The 26677-nt window shown below is 44.7% G+C and overlaps 1 protein-coding gene across 4 annotated transcripts in view; it reads right to left on the bottom strand.

The window, feature by feature from the left end:
* Positions 1-251: 251 nt before the first annotated feature.
* col4a6 (collagen, type IV, alpha 6) overlaps positions 252-26677 on the bottom strand; it is a 419493-nt gene continuing 393067 nt past the window's right edge. For all 4 annotated transcript variants that reach the window (XM_041194995.1, XM_041194994.1, XM_041194996.1 and 1 more), the window contains 10 exons: positions 25316-25387; positions 23136-23261; positions 20413-20529; positions 18038-18199; positions 15785-15883; positions 12817-12963; positions 10713-10829; positions 6969-7160; positions 5802-6088; positions 252-4071 (listed from right to left, as the gene is read on the bottom strand). In XM_041194995.1, coding sequence (XP_041050929.1) covers positions 3811-4071; positions 5802-6088; positions 6969-7160; positions 10713-10829; positions 12817-12963; positions 15785-15883; positions 18038-18199; positions 20413-20529; positions 23136-23261; positions 25316-25387 — 1580 coding nt within the window. In that variant the 3' untranslated portion in view covers positions 252-3810. The remainder of the gene's footprint in view (positions 4072-5801; positions 6089-6968; positions 7161-10712; positions 10830-12816; positions 12964-15784; positions 15884-18037; positions 18200-20412; positions 20530-23135; positions 23262-25315; positions 25388-26677) is intronic.

The following is a 26677-nucleotide window of genomic DNA, read 5'->3' as shown; positions in this document are numbered from 1 at the left end:
TTCCACCTTGGCTGGAGCTTTCCATATTCTGTCCCACCAAGACATCTTAATTTCAACCTTGGAAGAGGACTTCATAACCCAGCGATTTATCATTTCCAGTTCCACTTGGACTAGAATTGCCAATTAGTGCTAAATTTGGGGTAATTTTGCACTTTGGGCCTACATCCTCCCACAACTGAATTAAGTCTAACCCAAAGTAATCTGAAACAAGTCCCTTACAGTCAGCAGACAGAGGAGACTTTACAGAGCCCTTTTGACAAGAATAAAGAGTTTATTGATTACTGTACTTTCATTTGGCAGCTTATGTATCTCTGCAACATCACTGGCCAAAGGAAAGGCAATGTGAGCAATTAACATTTGGCCATTTGTTTTAGCAATTATAAATTGAATCTATACAGCTTCGGAGTTTTTTTAATACAAACATTTAAATTTAAAATTTCAGTAGTACCAAATACCATTTAAAATAGAAACCTGACAGCAATAATCCTGTATATACAGGTATGAAGCAACAACAACAAAAAAAAAGTTCAAATTTGGAATTGTTTACTTGTTTAAAATGAGAAAGAAATCAGTTCCAGACACAATGACAAGAGTACAATTGAGGACAATTCATCTGAATTCTGAAGTGTACATTCTTCCCTATAACCATCTATAGATGGCAGGGCAGATGTTGGGAGAAAGGGTGGGGTGGCAATTTTCTCACTGAGCGAAGCATTCAGGCACTCACAAGCAGGTTCGTGAAATTATATTTTGAACCCCCAATGCCCTGTGATAAGAAAATTGAGCTGAATGCTCTTGCAGTGCAGTGAAACAATAGAAAATAGCACCATTATGAATACAAACACTTGTGGGTTTTAAAAATATGTTGTTTTTCTTTTGCATGACAGGGGTTGCCACTGTCTGGTTTTGAAGTGCACACAATTTTCCAACATGCTCTTAAATCATGTGAGGATTGGAAAATCTACCCTCAGAATTTAAGCCATGATCTAAATCCTTACCAGGCCTCTAATTATGTTCACTGTTGGTCTTTGAACTATGACAAAAAGATTGCAACCCCCCCCCCCCCCACATCCTATAAAACAATGCAGTTGAGCTGACTACCCAATTCAAAAACACTGCTCTTAATAAACATCTTTTTGGATGAGGGGCAGATTCTCAGCCTAACTGCCTTATCTATCTCTGACACATGCCTCTCACATATTCTTGATTAAAAACAAAACCCTCGACCGTAGTACATAGGGCTACCTCTGAAAGAAAAGCACCATGTTCAGTGAAGACAGTTTCCGTGCTCAACAAAATGTCACTATGGTCATGCATGGCTTCTTTGGCGTGTAAATGCTTAGCAATGGAGGGGCAGTCAGTGCCTCATCAGATTGATGGCATGTGAAGCACAGGAGCCATTCAACCCTTTACTGCATGCAAACGACTGACATTAAATCACTTTGCTTACAGTTGTGACATGACTCAAGCTGATGTCACAAGCAACCAACACAACAATAGCTTCTCAACACAGATTGCATCAATGTGTCACATTTAGGAAGTAAAAGGAAAGCTCTAGCAATTATATTTCAAGGTGTGACAGGGCCCCTTTCATTTGATTTCATCTATACATCAAACGCTGGTTCTTTTCTAAGCCCTCATCTAAGATTGACTTATCTCTGTAAACAAATTTCTCCAGGCAAAAAAGAAGCCAAGTCCTCCCTGCTTATTAGCGTGTCTTTATTGACCAGCTCTATCCTATAATCAATGCAAGGATGCATGTGCACTGTATCTTAATTCACTGTTACAATATCATTTACTAGATGCTGAAATGTGCATCGATGCACCACACTTGGCGATCACAGCCTGGATTTTACATCATTGTATTATCTCATAATTGTCAGTGAATCCAACAACTAAATGTGCCAGAAATGGATCTGTCCGTGCCAAAGAGGGGCACAATTCTGGATTAAAGGATTCTGTGCTAATGTGAAACAGTGACTGACAGACATCACTATATTAGCCAAAGTCAACTGAGATTGTTATAGGTGACACATCTGCTATTTAACCACTGCAGGCAGTTTTCAGTACAGTTGAGTGGTCACTTCCAACCTACCCACTTAACAGTGAGACGTTTGTGCTTTACAGAGGGTGGAAACAAAAGCAGAAGCTTTATTGCGCAAATATGAATGAAAGCCAGTCAAATATATCAGTGCAGAAACGCATGCATTCTTATCTATTCAGTGGTAGGAGAGAGAAAGCAGAGCAACAATTTCACTTTCTGAGGTAGCCGTGAACTTTGAAAACAGCACCTTTGTGATGAGTAAACGTGACACTTTCACAACGTTTTCAATTTCCTGCTTTTCTATTGCGACTCATGAAATAAGAAGTGCAGGTGATAGCTTTAGACCTAGTCTCGCATATAGTTTGGTCATTGTGGAAAGTGATCTTATACAATTAGGCATGTACATTTAAAATACACTTTTTTTATATCTTTGTGGGAATTACAGAAAGCATCCCTATTTCAGGAGATTAAATTGCAGAGTTGGGATGGGGGAGGGGGGGGGGTTTGGGATGCATCCTTTAAAATTAAATTCCACAATAAAGCAACCTAATGTATTTACAGTATATAAAAAAGCTTTTGAAACACAGACCAGTTTATTTTCAATAGATAAGATTGGCATGCAATGCTTTGTATTGTCTGACATCTTTTGGTCAGCATCTATATGCCCTAGCTCAGAGGTCTACAACCTGTGGCTCCCCAGTCGCATGCGGCACATCAAGGACTCATGCGGCTCCTGACCCTAATTGATCAAATCCATTTTAATGGTAATTAAATGGCTTGTTTCGCTTTGCTAATAATGTACTTGCTAAAAAGTATAACTCAATGAACAACCTTGTTTTAGAAAAACATTTAAAATGTCGTTGTAATGTGTCTCTGTCTTGTTTTTCGTTATTTAACGAAAATTTAAGTAATATATTGCGGCTCTTAAATTCGAGTCTTTGACTAAATTTTAAAAATGGCTCTTCCCGCCATTACAATTGCCGACCCCTGTACCAGCCCCAGTGTCAGAGTTTTGTGATATGGCTGAGAGGAGGTGAACTTCAACAGGAGTCAGTTGCAATGTAATGACAAAGATGAAAAAGCTTTTGAGTCAGGCCAACTTGGGGAAGGCTTGGTAATGCCGGTTAAGCGCAGGCATCATTTACAGGAACACCCAGTCCTGTAAACAGGTAGCACTGTGAATAGTCAGGAATATGAGGAAACAGGTAATTGGTAGAGGTGCTGTTAAAAGAAACTCTCATCTCCACTCCCAAGTTTTTAAAAAATCATGAGTGGAAGAGCTGGTATTTTACTGCTGGTAGGGGTGGTATAAAGTGTGGCACAGTCCAACAGAAATATATGAGAAACTGGAAGCAGGCTCCCCCAACTTAACCATACATGAATGAATACAGATGATCCTGCACCCCGGTACAGTCTAGTGGCATCCATACATAGTACTGCTTATTTCACTCAGGCATGGATAGCAGGAGCCTGGTCAGATTGAAAGGAGCTACTGAAGATAAACTGCACCTGAATAGATTGGGCCAGACCAGAGCCAGGAAATTTTGGCACCGGCGGCTCTCTTATTTGCTCTTAAAATGGGGGCTTTGCGGCGTGTAGGAATCAAGGCACACCATTTTTTTTAAAAAATACAATCGGTTTTAGAAACCATCTCCTCCTAATATACAAAGTTTGTGAAGCCGGCTGGCGATTCATCGGAAAGGCCTGCTGTGCCTGCTGGCTGAGCAAGAGTCACGTTGGCGGGGAAGATCCGAGCTGGCCGGCCGCTACAAGTACTTAATGCAGACTTGACAGCGGCTGACCCGTGTCCGCAGCTGGCCCGCTTTCAACGTCTCCGAGGGTGGCGACTCCACAAACTGCCGGCTCGCCTCCACGATGGTCAGCCAGAAGCTGTACTTGTTGGCAAAGTAATGGCATGTGCCGCGGGCGCCGTTGCATTCAATGAAGGGCGTGGAGCGGAAGTCCTCCAGGCAGGAGCCGGGCGACACGAGAGACTGGCCCCCACCTTCAGCGCCAGCAGCCGTGTGCTGGGGAGAAAAAGAATTCAAAGGCATGGCGTTAAAGGCATGGCGACCGGCTGGATTCTCTGAACAACTATTACCGCCTCTAAATCGGACTGACGGGGCTAAATATTACAGGTCACCCACAGGCGGGAATGCAGGCGATGGCCTATAAAACAGTGCACCGTGCCATCGGTGGTGTGCCCACTACCATGCCCCCACCCCGCTGCGATCTTACGAGCGACGGGGGAGGCATCACGTGGGCCACCCACCCATGGGCCAGTTGAGATCTTTAAGGGGCCAGTCAAATTTAATGGGTAGCGGGAGAGGCCTGCGCCCAATGTGGCAGGTTTGTCTCTGTGGGCTGTTGGCCAGTGAAGTAAGGGAAATAAGTAAGAAAGGCTCCTTTTCGGGTCCCAGGTGCCAATTGGAGGACCTGTTCCCCCCCCACTCCCCAACAGTTTTCCCCCCTTCCCCCTACCCCCTCCATCCCCTGGGGCCTGCTCGAAATCCTGGAGGTCTGGGTCCATCGCTGAACATTTCCTCAATGCAGAACCAGGAGCAGCCACCGTTTTGAATGGCACTGCCGGCCTCCAATTGGCTGGCAGCTCTATGAGGCGGGACTTCCTACTGAAGAGGGACTGAAGTCTCAGCCTCATACTAATTAAAGACCCGTTAGCCAAAAATTAAAGCAGGGTGAGCTGGCCAAGTGGAGGAGGTTCACTCCCAACATTTACACTGGAGTCTGAGGAGCCCACCCTCAGCTTGTAATCCAGTCCATGGTATTTTAATAATATCCATTCATTAGTCTAACCACTCACCTGTATTCTTTCCCATAACTCTGAAACCCTTTACCTCCCGTACATTTCCTTTCCTCCTTTACCCTTTGAAACTCAAAGCTTAATGTCACCTAATGTCTACTTCATGATTTATCCCATCTTCCCTGTTTCAACCTTGGTGGTGTCTGCACTTTGATCTGTAACCCTTCGTCTCAACTGAAACAAAGTTAAAACAAAATAAGAGACACACACACACAGGTCAAGGCATGGAGAAGTGATGTTTTGCGATAATCTTTGAATGATGTTTCTGAGCCCAGCGGTTGGCACGGTGGGTATATACTGCCATGTGCATCATTGTACCAGGGTCCCAAACCTGATTCTCAGTCTGTGTGGAATTGGCTGATTTGAGCTAGGGCAGGTCATGCGGTGCTACAATTCATCTCGGCAACCCTGAACTAGAGGGGATGGGGTGAGGGTGGGGTGGAATTAGCCAAAGATCCCACTCCTAAACTTTATACAGGGAACCTCGCTAAAATGTGCACATGGACAACAGGGTGGGGCAGGACAGGATGGAGTTTGTAATGCCACCCAAAGTAAATAGCCTGTTGACACCCATTGTCCAAATAAAGAGTGGACACTTGGATGATGTGTGCAAGCGTAGGGAAGATGAATGGAAAAATTCCACAATTTAAATAAAATATCCAGAAATGATTAATACACGATATAAGTGCTTGGATGGGGACTGCAGATTTCTTTTTGTTGCTGGGCTTCTGAAGTCCTCACCTCTGTCCTGCTCTGTTGAGCTGGAAGACAGCCTTGTCCTCCAGGGAGCTGCCATCAGGCTGACCCTGCCGACGCTACCCGACGCTGCTGCCTCGTGCTAGCTATCCCATCATGTACGTCCCTCCAGCACCCTGTCTAACCCATGTGGCGTGCCAATGGCAACGCCGATTTCTGCTGAAAGAAGTTAGCACTAACCATGAGGAAGGAGTAGCCTATCCAGAGACTCCGCCAACCTTCAGGGCACTGTGGAATGGTTACATCCTGGCTGTGCACGGCAATGGCCTGAGATGGCACCTCGCAAACTGAACAGCGGCTGATGTAGCGTCGGATCTGCAGATTGGAAACGGGCATCATGGGGATGGGGGCAGTGGTAGAAAGCCAATAGGACTTGTCGTTCCTGTTTGCATAGTGGCATACCTCATCGACGTTACAGTAAAGGAAAGGCATGGTGGTGAAACGGGGCAAGCATGAGCCAGCCATTCCTGTAGAAGAGCAAAGACAATATCATTCTTAAACGACATACATGCCTTTACTGGATTCCAAGAAAATATCACATGGTTGTCAGTGCAATACTACATTCATCCACTTTGTACAACAGAAACCACAAGCCTTTCCAATAATGATTAACTTTTAAAATACAATCAGTTCTCTGGTAAATGCAGGTCCCATTTCTTCCAATTAAGGTGTTGACTCATGCTGGGGGCACTCCACTCCATGGGCATCTGAAAGCCAACATTCACATGCACTTCTAGACAGTACTTGATGACAAACTATCTGGCTAGAGAAGACCAAGAGCTGGCCTGTCTTCACCAGAGTTGCACGTACACTTTGAGTTTGGGATGAGAACTGGAAACCCTGTGGCTTTTACCCCTTCCACGTCCTGTAGTGTGGAGGCGAATTGTAGCATCTGAACGCTACTCTTACTGAGAGTTGCCAACTCCCAGCACTGACTCCAGGGATCGTCCATGGAGTTTAGCTCTGCAGTGGGCTATTTATTTGTTCAGTGAGTCACCAAGCAAGCTCTCACTTGTTGCTTTAAAAAATAAACCAGTTAAAAATAGTTCAAACTATAACTTGAACACTAACATTGTTTTCTGTTATCGCTATTGATTTTTACGCATAAAAAATGCATGTCAAAGGCACTGTCTGGAGCAAATTGTTCGTACCTGGTACCAGCCAAAGACTATGAGTATTCAAATATGGTCGGGAACAGCCACAGTACTCTGGATTAATGGTGATATCAATAGACATTATATTCTGGCTTAAAGGTTTCATATTTTGTGTCGTGGCTTTGATGTGATCCTGGCTTCCACCGTATTTCTGAGGGTGTTGGGGGGAGGGGCACAGTGTCCTGGCACTCACCCAGATCCTGATTGTGAGTCTTTTCTTGTCCTTCCACAAACAGCAAGCTGTATCCATCCCACAAACTGTTCATTCCCAGTGGACAGGCTGGCACAGTATCTGACTGACTGTGCTTCACCAGCGTGTAGCCCACACTCACACTCCGAGCTGGCAGCCCTGGCAGCCCTGCTGCTCCTGGCTTCCCACGGTTACCTGGGAAAAAAATAATTAATAAGCAAAAAGTGTTCTGTGGCTTTACGAATGTTAAAATACGTTCTGGAAGCCCATCCTTTTATTGATTGTTTTATTGTGGACATTATGTGGTGACAGTTTTTGAATTGCATTTAAGTTAACAGTAACTCTGTACAAGCATTCAGGAATCAAATCCAAGCCAACACAAGTGTTAGGTGCAGGCATAGCCTATTCCCCATTTCGAGCCTGCTCCACCATTCCACAAGATCATGGTTGATTTGACTGTGTCTTCAATTCCACCTAGCTGCATGTCCCCCCATTACTCTTGGCTCCCATGTCAATCAAAAATCTGTCTAACTCAGCCTTGAATCTGGGGAAGAGAATTCCACAGACTAATGACCCTCTGAGAAAATATCTCCTCATCTCAGACTTAAATGCAAGATCCCTCATTTTTAAACTGTGCCCCCTAGTTTTAGACTCCCCACAAAGGAAACATTCTCTCAGCATCCACCCTATCAAGTCCCCTCAGAAAATTGTATATTTCAATAAGATCACCTCTCATTCTTCTAAACTCCAATGGGTATAGTCCCAACCTGCTCAACCTTTCCTCATAAGATAACCCATTCATCCCAGTAATTCTCTGAACTACTTCTAATGCAATTATATCCTTTCTTAAGTAAGGAGGCCAAAACTGTACACAGTACTCCAGATGCGATCTCACCAAGGCCCTGTATGCTGTAACAACACTTCCCTACTTTTATGCTCAATTCCCCTTCATCTAAGTCATTGATATAGATTGTAAATTGTTGAGCCCCAGCACTGATCTCTGTGGCACTCCATTAGTTAGAGCTTCCAACCCAAAAATGACCACTTTATCTCTACTCTCTGTTGGCTAACCAATTCTCTACCCATGCCAATAAGTTACCACTTCACCACTACACCATTGTGTAGTAACCACTGCTGTTGCACCTTATCGAATGTCTTTGGGAAATTCAAATACATCACTTCTACAGGTTCCCCTTTATCCACCTTGTTTGTTGCTTCCCCAATGAACTCTAGTAAATTTGTCAAACAGGATTTCCATTTCACTAAACCATGTTGACTCTGCCTGATTGCATTATGATTTTCTAAATGTCCTGCTATTACCTCCTTATTAATAGATTCTAGCATTTCCCTATGACAGATGTTAGGCTAACTGGCCTATAGTTCCGTTTTCTGTTTCCCTCCTTTCTTAAATAACAGTGTTATATTTGTGATTTTCCAAATCCTGAATTTAGGGAATTTTGGAGGACCACAAATAATGCATCTTCTATCTCTGCAGTCACTTCTTTTAAGACCCTAGGATGCAGGTCCTCATGTCCAGGGACTTGTCAGCTTTTAGTTCTAATAGTTTTTCTAGTACGTTCTCCCTAGTGATTGTGGTTGTTTTAAGTTCCTCCCTCACTTTCATTCTCAATGCTAACAAATTCTGTGCAGCCTTGCACTGACTGTCAGCAGTGGCTCAACTGTGGTGGTCTGGGCTCTGAGTCAGGTGGTTGAAGGTTCGAGCTTCAGTGACTTGAGAATATAGCCTAAGCTGGTAATTCAGTCGATTGCTGCACTGTTGAAGGTGTTGTCTTTAGGGTATTACATTAAACCCGAGCCCAGTCCCCGCTCTTGGGTGAACATGAAATATTCTTGGTCCAAATGTGGACAAATGAGTTGAATTCCAGAGGTGAGGTGTGAGTGATCACCCTTGACAGCAAAACAGCATTTGACCAAGTGTGGCATCAAGGAGCCCTAGTAAAATTGAAATCAACAGGGATCAGGGGAAAACTCTTGTCTGGCTGGAGACATACCTCGCACAAAGGAAGGCGGATGTTGGAGGCCAATCATCTCACCCTCAGGACATCACTGCATGTGTTCCTCGGACTGGTGTCCAAGACCAACCATCTTCGGCTGCTTCATCAATGTCCTTCCCTCCAACATAAAATCAGAAGTGGGGATGTTTGCTGATTATTGACAGGTTTCAGTACCATTCAGAACTCCTCAGATAGGGAAGCAGTCTGTGTCCATATGCAGCAAGACCTGATCAACATTCAGCCTTGGGCTGATAAGTGGCGAGTAACATTTGCACCACAGAAGTGCCAGGCAATGATCATCTTCAACAAGAAGAATCTAACCATCTGCCCTTGGCATTCAATGGCATTACCATCGCTGAATTCCCCACTATCAACATCCCGGGGGTTACCATTGACCAGAAACTGAACTGAAACAACCATAAAAATACTGTGGCTACAAGAGCAGGTCAGAAGCTGGGAACTCTGCAGTGAGTAAACTCAGCTCCTGACTCCCCAAAGCCTGTGCACCGTTTACAAGATACAAGTCAGTGGCATGATGGAATACTCTCCATTTGCGTGGATGAGTGCAACTACACCATCCAGGACAAAGCAGTGCACTTGACTGACATCCCATCTACCAACTTAAACATTCACTCCCTCCACCATCGGCACATAATGGCAACAGTGCATACCATATATAAGATGGACAGCAGCAATTCGCCAATGCTCTGTAGAGAGCACCTTCCAAACCCGCGACCTCCACCATCTAGAAGGACAAGGGGAGCAGATGCATGGGAACACCATCACCTGCAAGTTCCACTCATCAGTCTCACATTATCCTGACAGGGAAATATATTATCACTCCTTCACTGTCACTGGGTTCAAGTCCTGGAACTCCCTTCCTAATAACACTCTGGGTGTAGCTAAACAAGATGGATTGCAGTGGGTCAAGAAGGTGGCTCACCACCAACTTCTCAAGGGCAATTAGGGATGGGCAATGAATGCTGGCCTAGCCAGTGATGCCCACATCTCAATGCTTGAAGGGAAAAGAAAAACAGATGACAAATAAAATTTAGTGCAGAGAAGTGCGAAGTGATGTATTTTGGAAGGTGGGATGAGGAGAGGCAGTGTAATCTAAATAGTACAGAGAGATGTGAGTGCTCACATGGACAAATCTTTGAAATCTAACAGGACAAGTTGATAAGGTCTTTCCAAATAAATCCATAGAATACAAAAGCGAGGTAGATATGCTAAACCTTTATAAAACACTGGTTAGGCCTCAGCTGGAATATTGGTAATATCATGAAATTTCCCACAACATTTCAGAGGAGATTTCCAAAAAAATTTGCCAATTTGTCACTCAAGCAAGTATTAAGATAAGTGACCAAAAGCTTGATCAAAGAGGATGGTTTTAAAGAGCATCTTAATGGAGTTGAGACCAATAGAGAGGAGGAGGGACAGAATTGCAGAGCTTAGGGCCCAGGGAGCTGAAGACATGGGCTGAATTTAATGCCCCACCCCGAGAAGTGTTTGGTGGCGGGGGGGCATTTAATCAGACCGGAGGGTGGCAAGTGGGGGCCCTGCCACTTTCCTGCCCCTGCCTCGATTAAGTCTGGGACAGGAAGACTTCTGGGCGGCCTTCCTGCCTCACCACCAATTCAGGCCCTTAAGTAGGCAATTAATGTCTTAAGGGCCTCATCCCACTGCTGCTGGTATTAACCCAGATTTTAAATTGTTTGTGTTTTCGAGTTACCTTCTAATCCAGGTGATCCAGGGAATCCCTTCTGACCTGCATCTCCCAACAAACCTGGAGGGCCAGGAAAACCATTTGGTCCCACTCTACCTGGTTTTCCAGGCTGGCCCTTGATACCTGCATAACAAAAAAAAGGAAAACTTACCACCTGCACAACTCTAGCAGTGTTAATGCTTGCAATTCTCAAAGGGAGTCTGAATGCAGCATCAAAGGGTAGTCTCAAGGTGGCATCAAATTAGAGCTGCTTTGAGGCATCCTGTTGGAACATAGCGGTCAGACTTCCTTTGAGAATCACAGGTACAGGCAACTCTACAAATTGCAAATGGAACATATCGGCACCTCGGTTCAATGTCCTGGTTTACACAATAAAGGAGGAACCAGGGGATGGTGATATATAAGGAACAACACCCTAGTCAAGCAACAAGGTTCCGTGAGAGTAAGGGAAAAATTATTTATACTTTTAGAATATTTGCATTCTGCCAGACTGCTCGTGATGTAACAGCAGTAAAACTGCCAGTCAGGGGTTTTACTCGGCCCTTTATCCTGTTCTGCCTCATACAAGAACAAATCCTCACTTTCCTTCAATCATTACTCTTCCATTCAACAACACGGATAATTCAGGATCGGGAAGGCGGAGGAACATTCTGCCTTAAGGTTGTGAGCATGAGTCGGGGCCATTTCCAGGTCCTAACTCATCCCACCAATCCCCCACCCTGACTGTCTGGGGGCATATCTGCAAGGGCTTTCCAGAGGCGGCAAAATTAAGAGGCCACCTTTGTATCCGCCGTTCAATTCTGATGGCGGGTGGGCCTCTGAGGTTGCAGAGGCTCAATCAGAGGAGCCCCAGCCTTGGAAAGACAGAAGCCCGCTGGGAGAGGTTTGCGCAGCCACTGTCAGAGAGGGAATGTGTGGGCGCCTCTAACTTGAGGCACCTCTGAAGGGGTTAGATTTCAATTGAAAAGAACTCTGGCTACAGCTGTGAGGTCATCCCTGTGAAGGGGAAACTCATTCACAGGGTGGCTGATGGGAACTGCAGTGGTCCCACCGGTGGCCACAGCTCTGGTAGGCGTTTGGTTGGAAACCTTGTGGACCCCTAAGGTCAGCCGCCAGGCACTTACCAGGGCACAGGCTTCAGTGGGAGGAGCCTGTCCACCTCAGAGAAGAACCTGGCGGTGACTCTAATCAGCTCACAAAAAAGCACTTACATGGATTGGCTACCTGCGCTGTGGGGCGGGTAGCCTCTGCAGGTGTTGACCTGCCTCTGGGTAACTTTGCCCAAAGGCAGGAATGGGTTGGGTCTATTCTGCTCTAAATGCTGCACCTAAAGGACTGGAGAGATTCCATCCAGAGTCTGCTTGTAAGGGAAAAAATCCCAACTCCCTTTCAGACTCCCATTAGCAAACACCCAGTATGAAATTGAGTCATGTGCAGTTGGTTAAAATAGCCTCTGAACATCACTATTTGTTTTAAACACAGCTTTTAATGGCATACTACAGAAAGCAAAGAATCCAGGTCTTTATTCTTTTCCTGTCTGATGCACTTACTTCTTTTTTTGGCAGATTGGAGAGCTCAGTCCCAGCCATGAGAAATCCCTTGTACACACTCTTGGCCATTATTGTCAGATTAATAAGGGTCTATGCTCCAAGTATACAGTCCCAAAAAAGTTCCTTTTCCTTGTAGTCTTACTGTGACTCTCACTCTAATTCATGCTTTGTAAGGACCTTTGAACTGTGGAACACTGGGGCAAATTCTTCAAAACCACATGGGCAGAAGCTACCTAATTTTCATCCCATTAAACCCAGTGATCAGTAGGCAGGTGATCCACTGTGTTACAAGCCATGTAGTGAGAAAAGACTTGTACCCGCTTCTCTCCCTCAGCTTTCTCATCTTCCTACACTTTGAAAGGTTTTTAAAGCTCACTTCCAGGTGGGTCACCTTAACCATAACTTGTACATTTATTTCACCTTCTCTCCTACTTTCCGACTGTTGACTCTCGTTGTCTTTGCACACTGTGGCCCTCGGCCATTCATTTAGTCTAAAACAATTTGACTTGACTGTGAAATAATACTAATGTATGACATTTATAGCACGTGATCTTGCATACCTGGAAATCCTAAAAAGCCAGGGCTGCCTTGGTCTCCCACAGGACCTGACGATCCATCAGGTCCTGCATAACCTGGATCACCTGGGTTTGAGGGCAAATCACTGATTTGTGCTGGTGGTCCACGGAGTCCTGGTGGTCCTGCAGAGCCTGTACAGAACATAGCATTGCATTGGTTATTTACTGTGCCAAGAAAGAGAATGACTGGATATATGCTTATAAGATATGTTTTAAAAGCAGAATATTGTCAGCTCATAAGAAATAGGAGCAGTAGGCCATTAGGCCCTTGAGCTTGCTCCACCATTCAATAAGATCAAGCCTCTGATCTTCTACATCAACTCTATTTTCCCAGCCTACCTCATATCCTTTAATTCCTTTAGTGTGCAAGAATATATCAATCTCAGTCCTGAATATATTCAATGACTGAGCATCCACAGCCCTCTGAGGTAGAGGATTTTAAGGATTCACAACTCTCTGAGAGAAGTGCTTTCTTCTCATCTCAGTCTTAAATCACCGACCTCTTATCTTGAGACAGGGAAACAGCCTCTCAGCACCCTCCCTGTCAATCCCTTGAAGAATTTAATGCACTTCAATCAGATCACCTCATTATTCTAAATTCCAGAGAACATTGGCCCATTCTGCACAATCTCTTAAATCTTTGGGCTGAATGTTACCACGGGCTTCAGGACCCCAAAGCTGGAAGCAGACCGGAGTTCTGAGCCCACACTTGAAGGCAGTGGGACTGGTTCGGCAATTTTACGGAAGGAATTTGGCCGTCTCCTGGCTTGCCATGCAATTAAGGAGCCTTAATGCCACCAGTCCAACCAGAGGTCTACCCCCTCATCAGAGCCAGTGGGAGAGGAAGGTGCTGCTGATGCAGCTTGGGGATCCTTGGGGCCACCTCCAGGTAAGAAAAGCAAGCATAAAAAATTTGGTAGGTCAAGAATCGGAGGGGAAACTGCTCTGGGGCTATCGTTCGGGCTGCGATGACTGCTTTCCCTTCCCACAGTCTCAGCTTTGAGCTATGGAGCCTCCGACTCCAATGGCACCCCAGGCTGCTAAAGGGAGGTGGTTTGCATTGAGCTGGCAGCTTCCCCATGAGGTGGAGTGGAGGGGTGGGGGGGTGGATGGCGGTGGTGGGGCTGCTGGTGGGTCATGCATGGAAAACCATTCTTAATCGGAACCTGAATTAAATAAATTGGCTGCCCGCCTTCCTTTGTCAGGCAGCCACTCTGCATCCAGCCCTGTCGCTGTGAAGCTTGCATGATGAGCTATTCCAACATGGCTCACCTCAGCATCCCCGCTGCCCAGCCGGCCACCTTGGTGCCGGGAAAATCCTGTCCTTTGGATTTGAGTGGTGGCTCCATGTGGTATTTCTAATTTAACAACTCGCAACAGCGGCCTGAGTACCCAGGCTGCACTTTTATTGACCATTATCTAGCTAAATGGTAGTGTCACCCAGAGATCACAACATGAAACACTTTCACAAGTACTGACTACTATGATCATTCATGTATGATCTTTTGGTTTTAAGGATAGTGAGTTGGAGAACAGTCTAGCAAAACAAGGCACTGATTATAAATCTGATCACCAATACATGAACAGAATACAGGCCCTGAATTTACACAGGTCATGGTTCTGGCTGTTACACTGGAGTGCACCTGTTGGCATACTGTGTGGATCAATGTTGAGGGCATCTCTTCTGCATGGGGCCTGTGGACACCTGTACTGATAGCCGAGGCACAATCCCAGCCCCGCAACTCTGGTTCCTGTTGCTATCCATGAGGGGGGATAGTGCCTGGAATCTCCCCTGGAGAGAACATGTTTTTTATGCTTGCTTTCCCTTTGGCTTTCAGTAAAATAGCAAAATTCAGATCACCAGTTAGAAATGTTGTACAATGCTCCAGCATTCTTGAATGATGAGGCATTGATCTCAGATACATTCCTTTGACATCTGGATTCAATATGTGTGGTTCAGGTTCACAAATGGCTTTTTACCAGTCTTTTAAGTTATAGCAACTGCCCATCCGTTATAACACATTGTCACGCATTGTCTCGGTGGTAAACAACATATCAGGTAAGAGCCTGGAGAATTATGCAGGCAAGATTGTTGCCTGTTTGTAGAATGGATAGGCACAGCAGAAGCTACAAGGCCCAGAAAGAAAGGAGATCAGCAGAAGGAGGGGCATCTTCTATCCATTAGTTGCCATGGCAAACTGCCCAACAGAAGTGGGCACAGGTTGCAGAGCATGCCAGACAATCAGACTACCTGGGCCTGCACTGAGATCCAGCAGTCTGCAGACAAGTTCTATATGGCCACAATTCCTTGAGGTCACGCATCGTGGGGGCCTCAAGCACCCCTAGTGGAAGGTCACTAAAACAACAAACCAGACACCTTAATTTAATGGTGATGAGGATCCCTCTAAATACAGCATGTAAACACTGCTTGTTGACTGTTCCTGCCATGATTTGTTAGGCAGGTTAAGGAAGTGACGTTTCAGGCACACAAAGGCACCAATTTCACAAAAGCTCCCAATCCAGGTGCAGCAGGATCCTTATTAACCTATATAAATGTTACCTGGGTTTGATTCAAATAGTCATCAAGGCCAATCACTGAGCGAAGAGGGTGCTGGCCACACTTCTGCGGCCATTTTGGCACCACGCAGTACGATGCAGAATTTGACTTCATGGTACCCATTTTGTACTTGGAAAACATGTGAAATGATTGCAAATTTCTACCTCTTTGCAACTGATTGCTACCCCTTTGTAACTAGTCTCTACCCCTTTGTAATCAATTTTCACCAATGTTGCAATTGATTCTGAAATGGAATACAAATGATGCTAAGTTCTCTTACTGAATTGCCGAATCTTCAACAATTTTATTTTATCCATTGAACAAAGTTTGCCATGGATAACCGATTCCTAGAGAGAATGCCCACCATATATGTCACTGCAATAAAACATAACTTACCTTGAGCACCAGGGTCCCCTTTGGGTCCTGGGTAACCTTGATCGCCTAGAGGACCATCTGTACCTGGAAATCCCATTCTGCCTTGTTCTGACCTTTGGCCTAAAACAAAGAATTGAACTTTTTATTATTACCTTATACCCACCATCAGGTTTATTAGCCCTTCACATCAGCCTAAAAAAAGGTTCTCACAAAATTTAAACTTGAAAACATTAATATTCAGTTTCTAATCCCCACTTTTCAGCTGATTATATCATATAAAGGTAAAGGGTACTCTTGCGTTGGTTTATGGGTGGTTGGGAGGGAGGTTGGGTGGGGCAGTCGGGTGGTGTTTCTGTAGTCGTGAGGAGGGTTTCATGTTGGTTGGATTGAATGGTTGGGAGAGGTGGTTGTGGGGGGCGTGTGCAGTCGGGGGGTGGTGCAACTGTGGAGGTGGCGCAATCAGGGGAGTGCAGTCATGGGCGGGGGTATGCAGTTGGGGGTGGGTATGCTGACGGGGTGTTTCAGATGGGGAGGTGTGCACGGTCGGTGAGGGGGCTGTGCAGTCAAGGCGTTGCAATTGGAGTGGGGGTTGCAGTTGGGGGTGGGCGCAGTCAGGGGTGCATAGTCGAGATGTCCCATGTGGGTTGCGGAGTCCCTTGGGGGTGGGGGGGGGGGGGGGGCAGTCAGGGTGGGGTGGGGGACTAGTATGGGGATGGGCGGGTAGTTGGGGGGATCCCTCTGGGGTGGTGGGCTGGTCCCGTGGGGGTTTATGGAGGGGTTGGAGGAGTAGTCCCATTAGGGCTTGGGAAGATGCAGAGGGTGGTCCGGTGGGGGTTGGGGGGGTGTGTAGTGTGGGGGTGGGGTTAGTCAGGTGTCCCACGGGGGTGCTGGGGAGGTCAGTGCAACAGTTACCCAGAAGCTAAAAGTGTTTTTAATTCTTCTGTTTCTGGGTTAACTATTGCTGTATGACAGTCAGAAGTATCTGAGGTTCGTGATTTAAATTGCTTTTTCGGATGGTTCCAATTACAAGGCAATTGCCCATTGGAAGTTTGAACTTCACAGGCAATTGCCATGCAATCCTTACCTGGGAACCTCCGGGGGTTGTTCCCCAGCGCATCTTTGGGGTATCTCCTAGATACACTGCCCTGGAACTCGGAAGTTACGGGCCGTTGTTAGTGTTCTCCCTTCATTGCTAGGAATGGTTCTGCCAGCATCATCAAATTCAGTATTACACCGATATGGTCATTATTCATATATACTCCCAGATATTGTTTGTTAGCAGGCTATTCAACTGTGAAAGTGCCACAAATCAACCTAACACAACATCTACATATATATACTATTGGTCAGGTCATTGGATAGCAATCAGAAATAGGAACCATATCTGAATTGTTCAATCCCCAAGCCTAGGGCAGCCAAGGCCAAATATTGCACTTCAGCTTCTGCCCATCAAATGGGAAATGAATCTGGAAATGAACCTCCCTAGTGACTATGGCTCAGTTCCACACTGGACAGCAAATTGCCCAGTGAACCATAAGGGAGTTTCAGTTTCTCTTCTGAAGTGTAGAGTTCACTGCATATTGAGTCACACATTCAAATACAAAGAAATCACAATTAGAAAACATCTATTGTACTACAAACAGAAAAAGATAACTGTTCGATTTAAACAAGGAAAAGCAGCATTTAAAAAAAATCTGGCCACTTCTGTAATTATAAAAAAAAGGTTAAAGAAGGAAGATAACAAAGGAATGAAAGGGTCACTTTCAGAATAAACTACTACCCTCTCCCAATCTACAACATACTGAAAGGCAGATTAAAAATGTGCTGAGATAAAAGCAAAATACTGCAGATGCTGGAAATCTGAAAGAAAAAAAGAAACAGCTGGAAAAACTCAGCAGGCCTGACAGCATCTGAGGAGGAAAAAGCAGAGTTGACATTCCGAATGTCCGGCTCTGAAGAAGGATCATACGGACTCGAAACATCAACTCTGTTTTTCTCTCCACGGATGCTGTCAGGCCTGCTGAGTTTTTCCATCATTTTCTGATCTTCCTTCTCGCTTAAAAATGTGCTGATTGGCAGCCTTATGCGGACCTGCCATCTCTCTCTTGCTCAAGAAATCTTGGAGCATTGTGAACGCTGATCAGGGAGGTAGATAAACTGGACACAGGTGTATACCCTTGTGTATATATTTAATCTTCAATAGGCGTTGACCCGTCTGCTGGAACTAGTGGAATGTTTTACTAAGAAGGATAAAAGTTACACTTCATTGCTTACCCTTCAATCCTGGAGTGCCTGGGGCTCCTGGGATTCCAGGAGGCCCAGGGTTCCCCCGCAGGCCTCCTCGTCCTGAGGCCCCGGGAAGGCCTGGGTTACCAGGTTCCCCCCTTTCAAAACCCAAGCCTGGCTGCCCAGGAGGACCAGGTGGGCCTGGAAAACCTACAAAGTGTAAAAAGGAAGTTTTCATGAGCACAAACGTTTCACATTTACCAGTAATTGTTTGACAAGCCATCTAGGACCAGCAAAAGGTCACGGGCCCAGTTTTTGAAACAACAGAATGTGCAGTGCATTCTTTTTTTTTGAAGAGCACCTAAAAACTTGATCAATGGGATATAAAAGGAGGAAACAAAGGTGGCAAGGTTTAGGGAGAGGTTTCCAGAGCATGGGACCAGGACAGCTGAAAGCGCAAGTGCTAATGGTGAGGCGAGGCACATGGGCGATAGAGAAGAGGCTGGACTTGGAGCTATGCAGTGATTTCAGAATGTTGTACAGCTAGGGTAGGGGAGGTTACAGAGTTAGGAAGGGGTGAGCCCCAAAAGGCATGCAAACATGGGAATGCTTATTTTTAATTGAAGGAATTTGGGGGACCATGAGGCACTACAGATCAGCAAAATACAGGGTGATGTCTGAGCAAGAGGTGTGGGTTAGGATATATGAAGCAGTACAGTTTCTCATGTAATATTCCAATAGCAAAGCCATTGCCACTATATTCATCCGTTTGATGTTGATACAAATTGGAGTCAAACAAACCAGGCACAGCTAACTGTGAACCTCACAGCTTGTAGTCAGGACTGTAGTTGTTGGGATCAGACCATAGCTACGATGAGTTTGTCATTTCTAATACCCAGAGTGCCCAAAGAAACCACTCTCTCGCTTGTGCCATTTCCACAGGTTTCCATCTATTATCGCTCTTCTATCAGCTCATCCTGTGCACATTACCATCACCTCAACCTTCAATAGCCTTTTCCCATCCGGTGTCCTTCACATTAACTTCCAAAAGTGCTATCCTTCAGTGTATGCCCTGCTTATTTCAATGACCAGTGTCAAAAGCAATGTTGTGTGCATATATAATGAATTGTGAAACAGACAAGAAAGGTTCCACTAAGCACTTTATTCTAATAAGAACTGAGCCCAAACTATGCTTCATTGATTGAATGTAAGCTTCACTGACTAGGCCAGCACTTATTGCCCACCCTAATTGCCCTTGAGAAGATGGTGGTGAGTTGCCTTTTAGGGAGTGCTGTTAGGAAGGGAGTTCCAGGATGCTGACTCAATGACAGAGAAGGAACAATAATATAGTTTTAAATCAGGATAGTGTGTGACCTGCAGGGGAGCTTGCAGGTGGTGGTGTTCCCTCACACCTGCTGTCCTTCTTCTAGGTTTGGAAAGTGTGATCTAAGGAGACTTGGTGAGTTGTTGCAGTGCATCTTGTAGATAGTGCACATTGTTGCCACTGTGCATTGGTGGTGAAGAGAGTGAATACTTAAGGTGGTGAGTGGGGTGTCAATCAAGCAGGCTTCTTTGTGATGGATAGTGTCGAGCTTCTTGAGTGCTGTTGGAGCTGCACTCATTCAGGTGAGTGGAGAGTTCTCCAACATACTCTGACCTGTGCCTTGTAGACGGTAGACAGGCTTTGGGAGTTAGGAGGCGAGTTACTCTCCACAGAATTCCCAGCCTCTGACCTGTCGTTATAGCCACAGTATTTATATGGGCTGGTCCAGTTCAGGTTCTGGTCAATGGTAACCTTTAAGGCTGTTGATGATGGGGAATTCAGGGATTGTAAAGCTGTTGAACGTCAAGGGATAGACTGCCACTGGCGAACCATTTCATAGCAGTGCTTCCCAAACTAAAGTGACACCAATGGGGTGAATTTCCTTGGGTTTCTTCGGCTCCACCACCGCAACTTGAAAAGTCCGTAAACATGTGTAAACTGGGTTCCTGCTGAAGTTCTACTGCAGTTATGGCAGCGATCTGGGAGAAGTGTAAAAGAAATTCAGCCCCTATCACAATCATGTCACCAAGATACGGCCAGGAAACTCAAAAAGGAGTGAACAGGAAGTACAAAAACAGATAGGTAGGAAACATGACACATTAAAGCACAGAAAAGATGGAGGCTGAATCCAATTTCCATATAATCCCATTTCTCACTTAAATATGGATGACACAAACATTTTCAATTACCTTTTTAATCACAACTAGGTCCTTCAAAAATCAGGTCAGAACTAAGTCAACTATTAGTATAAGTGCTTGGGCGTAAGCAATTAATTTCAGCATTGCCAGTTTTCATAGGGAGGCAGTACATACACCAGGATGAACAGACAGAAGAGATTTACTCTCTTTGTGTTGTTTCTGAAAAGGGAATAATACCTTACCTCCTTCACCATCAAATCCAGGTGGACCAATATCACCTGGCTTCCCAGGTATGTTTGAAACGACTGTGCTTCCCGGAGGACCTGGTTTTCCTGGAAGACCCGATGGTCCACTATCACCTAATGGAGCAGTGAGCAGTTAATAAATTGAACAATTATTTTGGATAGGCTGAGAACTATAAACAATAGCCTTAATTTCTTTTCAACTTAAAATAACGAAAGTCTTTTTTTATTTGAGAGGTAACAAGGGTACGGTAGTGTCTCTGCAAATTAGTTTCTCTCCTTAACTCTCCCTGCATCGTGCGCTCTCCTCCTTTATGGGCATTGGCTGAACATCTTGTTTCTCCATCCACCTGTCAACTTTTTAAGGGTCCCAAATTTTCCTCAGGGCCTGCTGGAGCAATTGGAGGAGGCAGAGAAAATGAGCATAGAAATAGGGAGGGACTCAGTATTGCTGAGTCGTTGTCCAAAATAAATAGCCTGCAGGGGATTCCAATGGTGGCAGGGCGTACAGTATCTGTGTCTGGCCCCTTTCCAGTCTGACCAGAGTAACAGGAGGTAGAATGGTTGGGATGACGTTGGAATTCTGGTTAACTTTACCTCCTAGGGCCCCGACATATTATGTGCCAGAATGAAACAGGGTACAGCAGATTTGAAATGGGAACATAGTTGAGTGTTCCAGGGAGGATTCATTGCCTGGTCCCAAGGTGTTCAACGTGGTGCACAGATAGACATGGGTCCTCCAATCCTTGTTCTGGACAACAAGTGGGAAACCTGAGCAATACATTGGGGCATTTTTAATATAGCCTGGCTGGTAGGAAGCCAATGACAATGTAGGGTGTAAAACCAGCAGCCAATCTGATCATGTCGGCTTCCTGTCATCTGAGCTAGATTTAAATTACTCCTGTAGTTGCTCAGTTCCTGCAGTCCAATTTTCCATTCCTACTTTAGAAGTGTTTTCCAACCTTGTATTTCTCCTAAGATTAGAAAGTCCTTATCACTACATAACACAACTTATAACACCAAGCAGTTGTATCATCAGATTATCCATTTCATTTCAAAAGGTCAATGACCAAAATATATTTTTTAATATCAGCGGCCATGATAAATTTCAGACCAATATATAGCAGTTTTGCCCCAGATATTCATGTCACGTAGTCAGGAAGTAACTCTATGTATTGGAAGCTTTGGATGTAAATTATGTTGAGAGCTTTAAGCTTAAGGAATGGAAGAAAGGCAGGAAACCAATTATCATTTGCCCTTTTTCCTTCTTTATCCTTCAATCCTATATGCACTGAATACACTGGAGCATGGATAAGCAATACCAACAAGAATGTGTCCAAATTCTCCATGTGTGGCCCTGGACAATGAAAGGCAGATGTCATCGCTGACCCTGAGCCTGTCCTTACCCACCATCTTTTAACAGAATTACAAAGCAATTACAGCACAGAAACTGGCCATTCGGGCCAATTGGTCTATGTCAGTGTTTACATTCCACATGAGCCTTTTACCTCCCTACTCATCTCACTGTATCAACCCATCCTTCCATTCCTTTCTCCCTCATCTATTGTTCTAGCTTCCCCTTTACTTTGGCATCAGAGGTCAATGGATAGAATCTTCTGCAATAACATTGGCTGACTTTTCCCATTCCCTGCTCTGGGAATGGGATGATTATTTCCAGCACCATCTTGTTGAGATCAGCTTAAACATAGCATGGATCAGAGATCAAACCTGGGATCTTCTAGGTCTGTATCCAACAGCATCAAACCACAGGGTACCACCAAGCTACTGAGGGGGTTCCTTCATGCAGGCTTCAACAATTAGGTGGCCAAAGATAACTGAACAGACATCCCAGCCATTACAGCATCAAATTCACTGGGTCGAATTTAAGCTCCAAAAATGGGTAGGTTAGGTTTGAGTGAGATGGTTGAACAGTCCTGATCTTACCCTGATACCCCCACTATTAATTGTATCAATAGAGGTTAAGTAAATAGTCATTGGCAGTACAGAACTTGAGCACTGCTGAAAAAGAGAGACATGTTGAAGCTTTTTGTCTTGAAGAGGTTAAGTACATCTAGGTGAAGGGCATTGATTGAATGGTTACTTGAACACATAAAAAGAGGCACCTACTGACAGGGGAGTAGAGTGGAGCCAGGAGATCTATACCTGTGATGTTTCATTCCATGAATAAAGCTATTTCAAGTAAATGCTGGCGCTAGTTTCTTCCTTCACCAGCTGGCTATCAGGAATATCACACCCACTGGCAGCAGCAGGTGACTTAACTGCAGCCTCCTCTTGGCAGGAAGTGGGGTCTGTCATATAGGCTGACTTAGGCAGATGGGGAATGTGTCAAAGGAAAACTGTACACACTGTGGATTCAAAACTGCACAGCATGTGGGGAACTCTGAACTTCTGGCTTTCCTGACGGAAATTTCACACCCTACATCTACACAGCTAGCCCCCTGTCAAGATTCAACCTACCGAGGCTCTGTATAATGGGATAAGTTCCAGTAATGTAACATGCAAGCCTAACACATAACAAATATCATGCCTTATTGTGGCGAAGTAAAACACTAGCGGTAAAGATACTGAAGTACAAATTCCTTGTGGCAACACACTCATCACTTTAGTCAAGAAGCTAATTACCATGTTTGCCACCAAACAGATTCATAGCACAAAATCCTGTCTAGTGATATTGAATAATTACAATTGATTTTCTAAATTACCTGGATCTCCTCGAAGTCCCTTTGGTCCAGGATATCCTGGTGTCCCTATACCAGTTCCTGGTGTACCGTATTCACCCTTTAGCCCAGGAAGGCCAGGAGGTCCTGGCAGTGCCGCCAAACCAACACCTAAACAGTTAGAACATCAGGAAATAAGTGTCCACTCAATTTTGAGACAATGGCTGGGAATATCCACAAAGTTGATCCTGTTGTGTTCGTACAGATTTGCTAGATGGGTGCTGAAAACCCAGGAGAGCAAATTTTGTGGAAATTGCCAGCCAATAACTTTGGCTTAAAGCTGAAAAAATTTCCTTCACTGTCTACTCCATTTGTATTTCTGTTCTCCTAAACAGGAGGACCTTGGACTGGATTTGCAGCAGTAATGATGGTGAAACTGTCAGCATTCCATTGTTATTACTCCACTGCAAATGATAGCAATTTCTGGAGTCCACACATGCACACTTAGATGTAAAAATCCAAAAGCTGCTGCCAGTGCTTCTACAATATTCCAGAGGATGCACTGTTGAGGTTCCCCCAGAAAGCTACCAATTAGAAATCACTGAACTGAGGAAAGTTTCCACTTTTACACTTTCTGTCTTACTATAAAAACCCTGAAAATATTACATCTTGTTGACTGAGGCATAACAGGGTTCTTTAACTGAGTACTAATTTCATAATAATTGGCGAATAGCCTCAGTGGTCCTGAAAGAGTAATTGTACATTTGTTGAATGTCAAATGTTGTCATTATTTTAAGAAACTTCACAGATTATAAAAAAATATACTTTTTTTTACAGTTTGCTTATTTTAGGTTCTAATTCAATCCCACGTGTCTGTCCCAATCATTTGTTTCACTATCTGTAATATTTAAAATCAAATGGTAAGGGATCAGTGATCTTTACCTCCTTTTTGGCTGTCGGTGAGAAAACCTCAATCTGATTGGCTGTTTGCCCTGCATAGTGACATCACAGCTGCTGATGCTTGGTGATACCTTTGACCTAGCGCAAGATTCAAACTGACATTGGGAAAAGAGAAATCCATAGAGGTCACTACATCTTGATGGGCAACTTTTATCAAGGTCAGCGGCGAGTGTCTTTGCTTTGCAGCTGACTGTGAAGTTCAACCTATTAAATGCATGTTCAGTGAGCACTGCTTAAATAAACTACATCACCTGTAATGCATTCTGTGATTTTTCATTGTGCAACAAGTTCTCTTCTTCAGAAAACAAACAAAGGAGGTGGTTTTAATGCTACCCCCGATGGAAATTGGATGAGTGGACAGTTAAAATCAGCCATAAGAATTATCCACTGATGTCCTGTTCGTTGCCCACTTTCCCAATGTTTCCAAGGAGCAGAGCCAGAAGAGGTCAAAACAAACTTTTTCTTTTACTTTTCTTGTGGGAAAAGCAGGAATTGCAACCCCTGGCCTCAAAAAGAAAGTTTAGGCCAATATTGCCCTAGGTTACCCACCCCCCACCCCCTTACCCACCCCCCAACCTCAACCACACCCTCCGCCACGCCACCATGAAAGGGCTGACCCTCTAAAAGCACAGTCCTCTGACTTACCTTGGTGCCGGTGACTCTTCATTCATTCCAGATGGGTGTCCTCCTGCCACCCAAAACTATGCTCTGCCCATTGGCCAGCTGCCCCTTGCTCGCCTGTCTCAGCAGTCAGATAGGGGGTTAGGAAGGGCCCTGCCAGCCCATGGAGAAACCAAAATAAAATGACACTTACTCAGTTTTATGGGTTCTCTGGCCCTGCTCCAGCTTGCTGCAATGCTGGACCAGTGGGGATCACCACGAGGGCCTCAGACAAACATTGCAGTCGGGTCTCAATGGTGATCATAAGGACCCAACCCACATATTTGAGGCTGAGGTCTGCTCCCTTCTGACAGGTGTCTTACTTACCTGGGCAAACTTCCAACCTGTGGAAAAACTGGAACCGCAGTAAGTGAGTAGTCGCTGGTATTTTAACTGTCCACCCGGTTTCTGCCAGGCCAGCATTGGCCTGATTGTGTAATTAGAATAAGAATGCATTCTTCCCCTATTCGTATGACTCAATTCTTTAGACTGCAAATACATCACAACCCATAAGAACATCACAGAGGAGTACCTGATCCTGGTAAAGGGACCAGGTAACACCTCAATCCCAAAGAGAATTTAACAAAGCTCTTATTGGTAAGTACCTGGTGTTCCTGAGGGCCCTTTAGGTCCAGGCAAACCATTCAAACCATCTAGTCCTGGAGCGCCTAGGAGTCCTGGTGGAACAGAAATGACCATTATTCTTGATACAAAGAACTAAATGAACAATGGAATCAACAATAAACACTGACGGTCTTACAGATAATAGTGGGCAAGGGGAGTGCTGACAGAAGTGAATTCAGCTTAAGGAATACCGTAAGAAAGTAGAGAGGTGTAGGGAGGAGTCAAGATCCTTAAAATATGCCCGAGAAACTTTATTATGGTCCAGAGAATGACAATAAGGGGACATGGAAGTAATTTTAAAAGAGACAATCAGATATAACTATTTCACATAAACCTGAATGTTTGGAATGGACTGCACATAGGGGAGATTGAATTTGAAATATCAGTAATTTTAAGGAGGATTTGGAGAGGTATCTGGTGGAAAAGCAATTGAGTGCTATAGGCAGCATATTGTGTATATAATTTTTTGCACTCTGTGAGAGGCCAACCATAGCAAAATGGTTTTTTTCTGTCCTATTCAGTGCTATACTGCCAGGTAGCTTATATCCTTCACTTAAGCAATAATATTAAAACCTGCCTGAAATAGAACCCTGAAATAGAGTTAACGACTCGTTGCATCAATAACTTGCATGTCTTTATTTTATTCCTTCTCTGATGTTTATGGCAATTCACAAAGCCATTCATTCAGCGCTATTCTCTTTTCTTAAAGACAAATAAGGAGGAAGAAGGTCATTTGTTCTTTAAAACAAATGGCAAATCTCCCATTGCATTGCCCACACTGAGTTGCAGGATGTGCAGTTTTAGAACAATTGGACTGCCTGCAATACTGTGTGATGGAGTGGGTGTCACAAGTCCGTGTGTGACATGGACAGGTAATGTATGTTTTCCATGTGATATTAATAGAAGGGTCTATCATCTTCTTACAGCTGCAGAATGTTTTGTTCCCAACTGCAGCAAAGAGGAAATAAATGGAGGAGGCTTGCTCTTTCTCCCCCCATTCCCACTATCCTGCTCTTGGATTTCTTGGGTCTTCTCCATGCAATGTAACTGGGCCTGAGCTTGCAAAGGGTACACACCCAACATTAGAATGGTTAGGAGGTGGGAGGATGCATTGCTTTCCTTGTTGTTGATCCACTGATCAGCTCAGCAGAGGGACACTTGAAGCAACCCGGTGTTGAGCTTCATGCTGGGACTTCTGCAGGTTAGAGAGTCCATGGAGATGTTACCGGGTAATCTGATGGTGGATGGCGAGCAATTGGTTGCTTCTCAATTTTTTGGGCTCTTATTGCTCCAGGACCACCAGCACAGCTAGATCAATGCTCATTTCCACCACCCCAATCCCT

The sequence above is a fragment of the Carcharodon carcharias genome, chromosome 9 (assembly GCF_017639515.1).
Source record: "Carcharodon carcharias isolate sCarCar2 chromosome 9, sCarCar2.pri, whole genome shotgun sequence".
NCBI classification, from domain to species: domain Eukaryota; kingdom Metazoa; phylum Chordata; class Chondrichthyes; order Lamniformes; family Lamnidae; genus Carcharodon; species Carcharodon carcharias.
The sequence above is the reverse complement of the archived record's forward strand: the minus strand, read 5'-3'. Positions and strand labels throughout refer to the sequence as shown.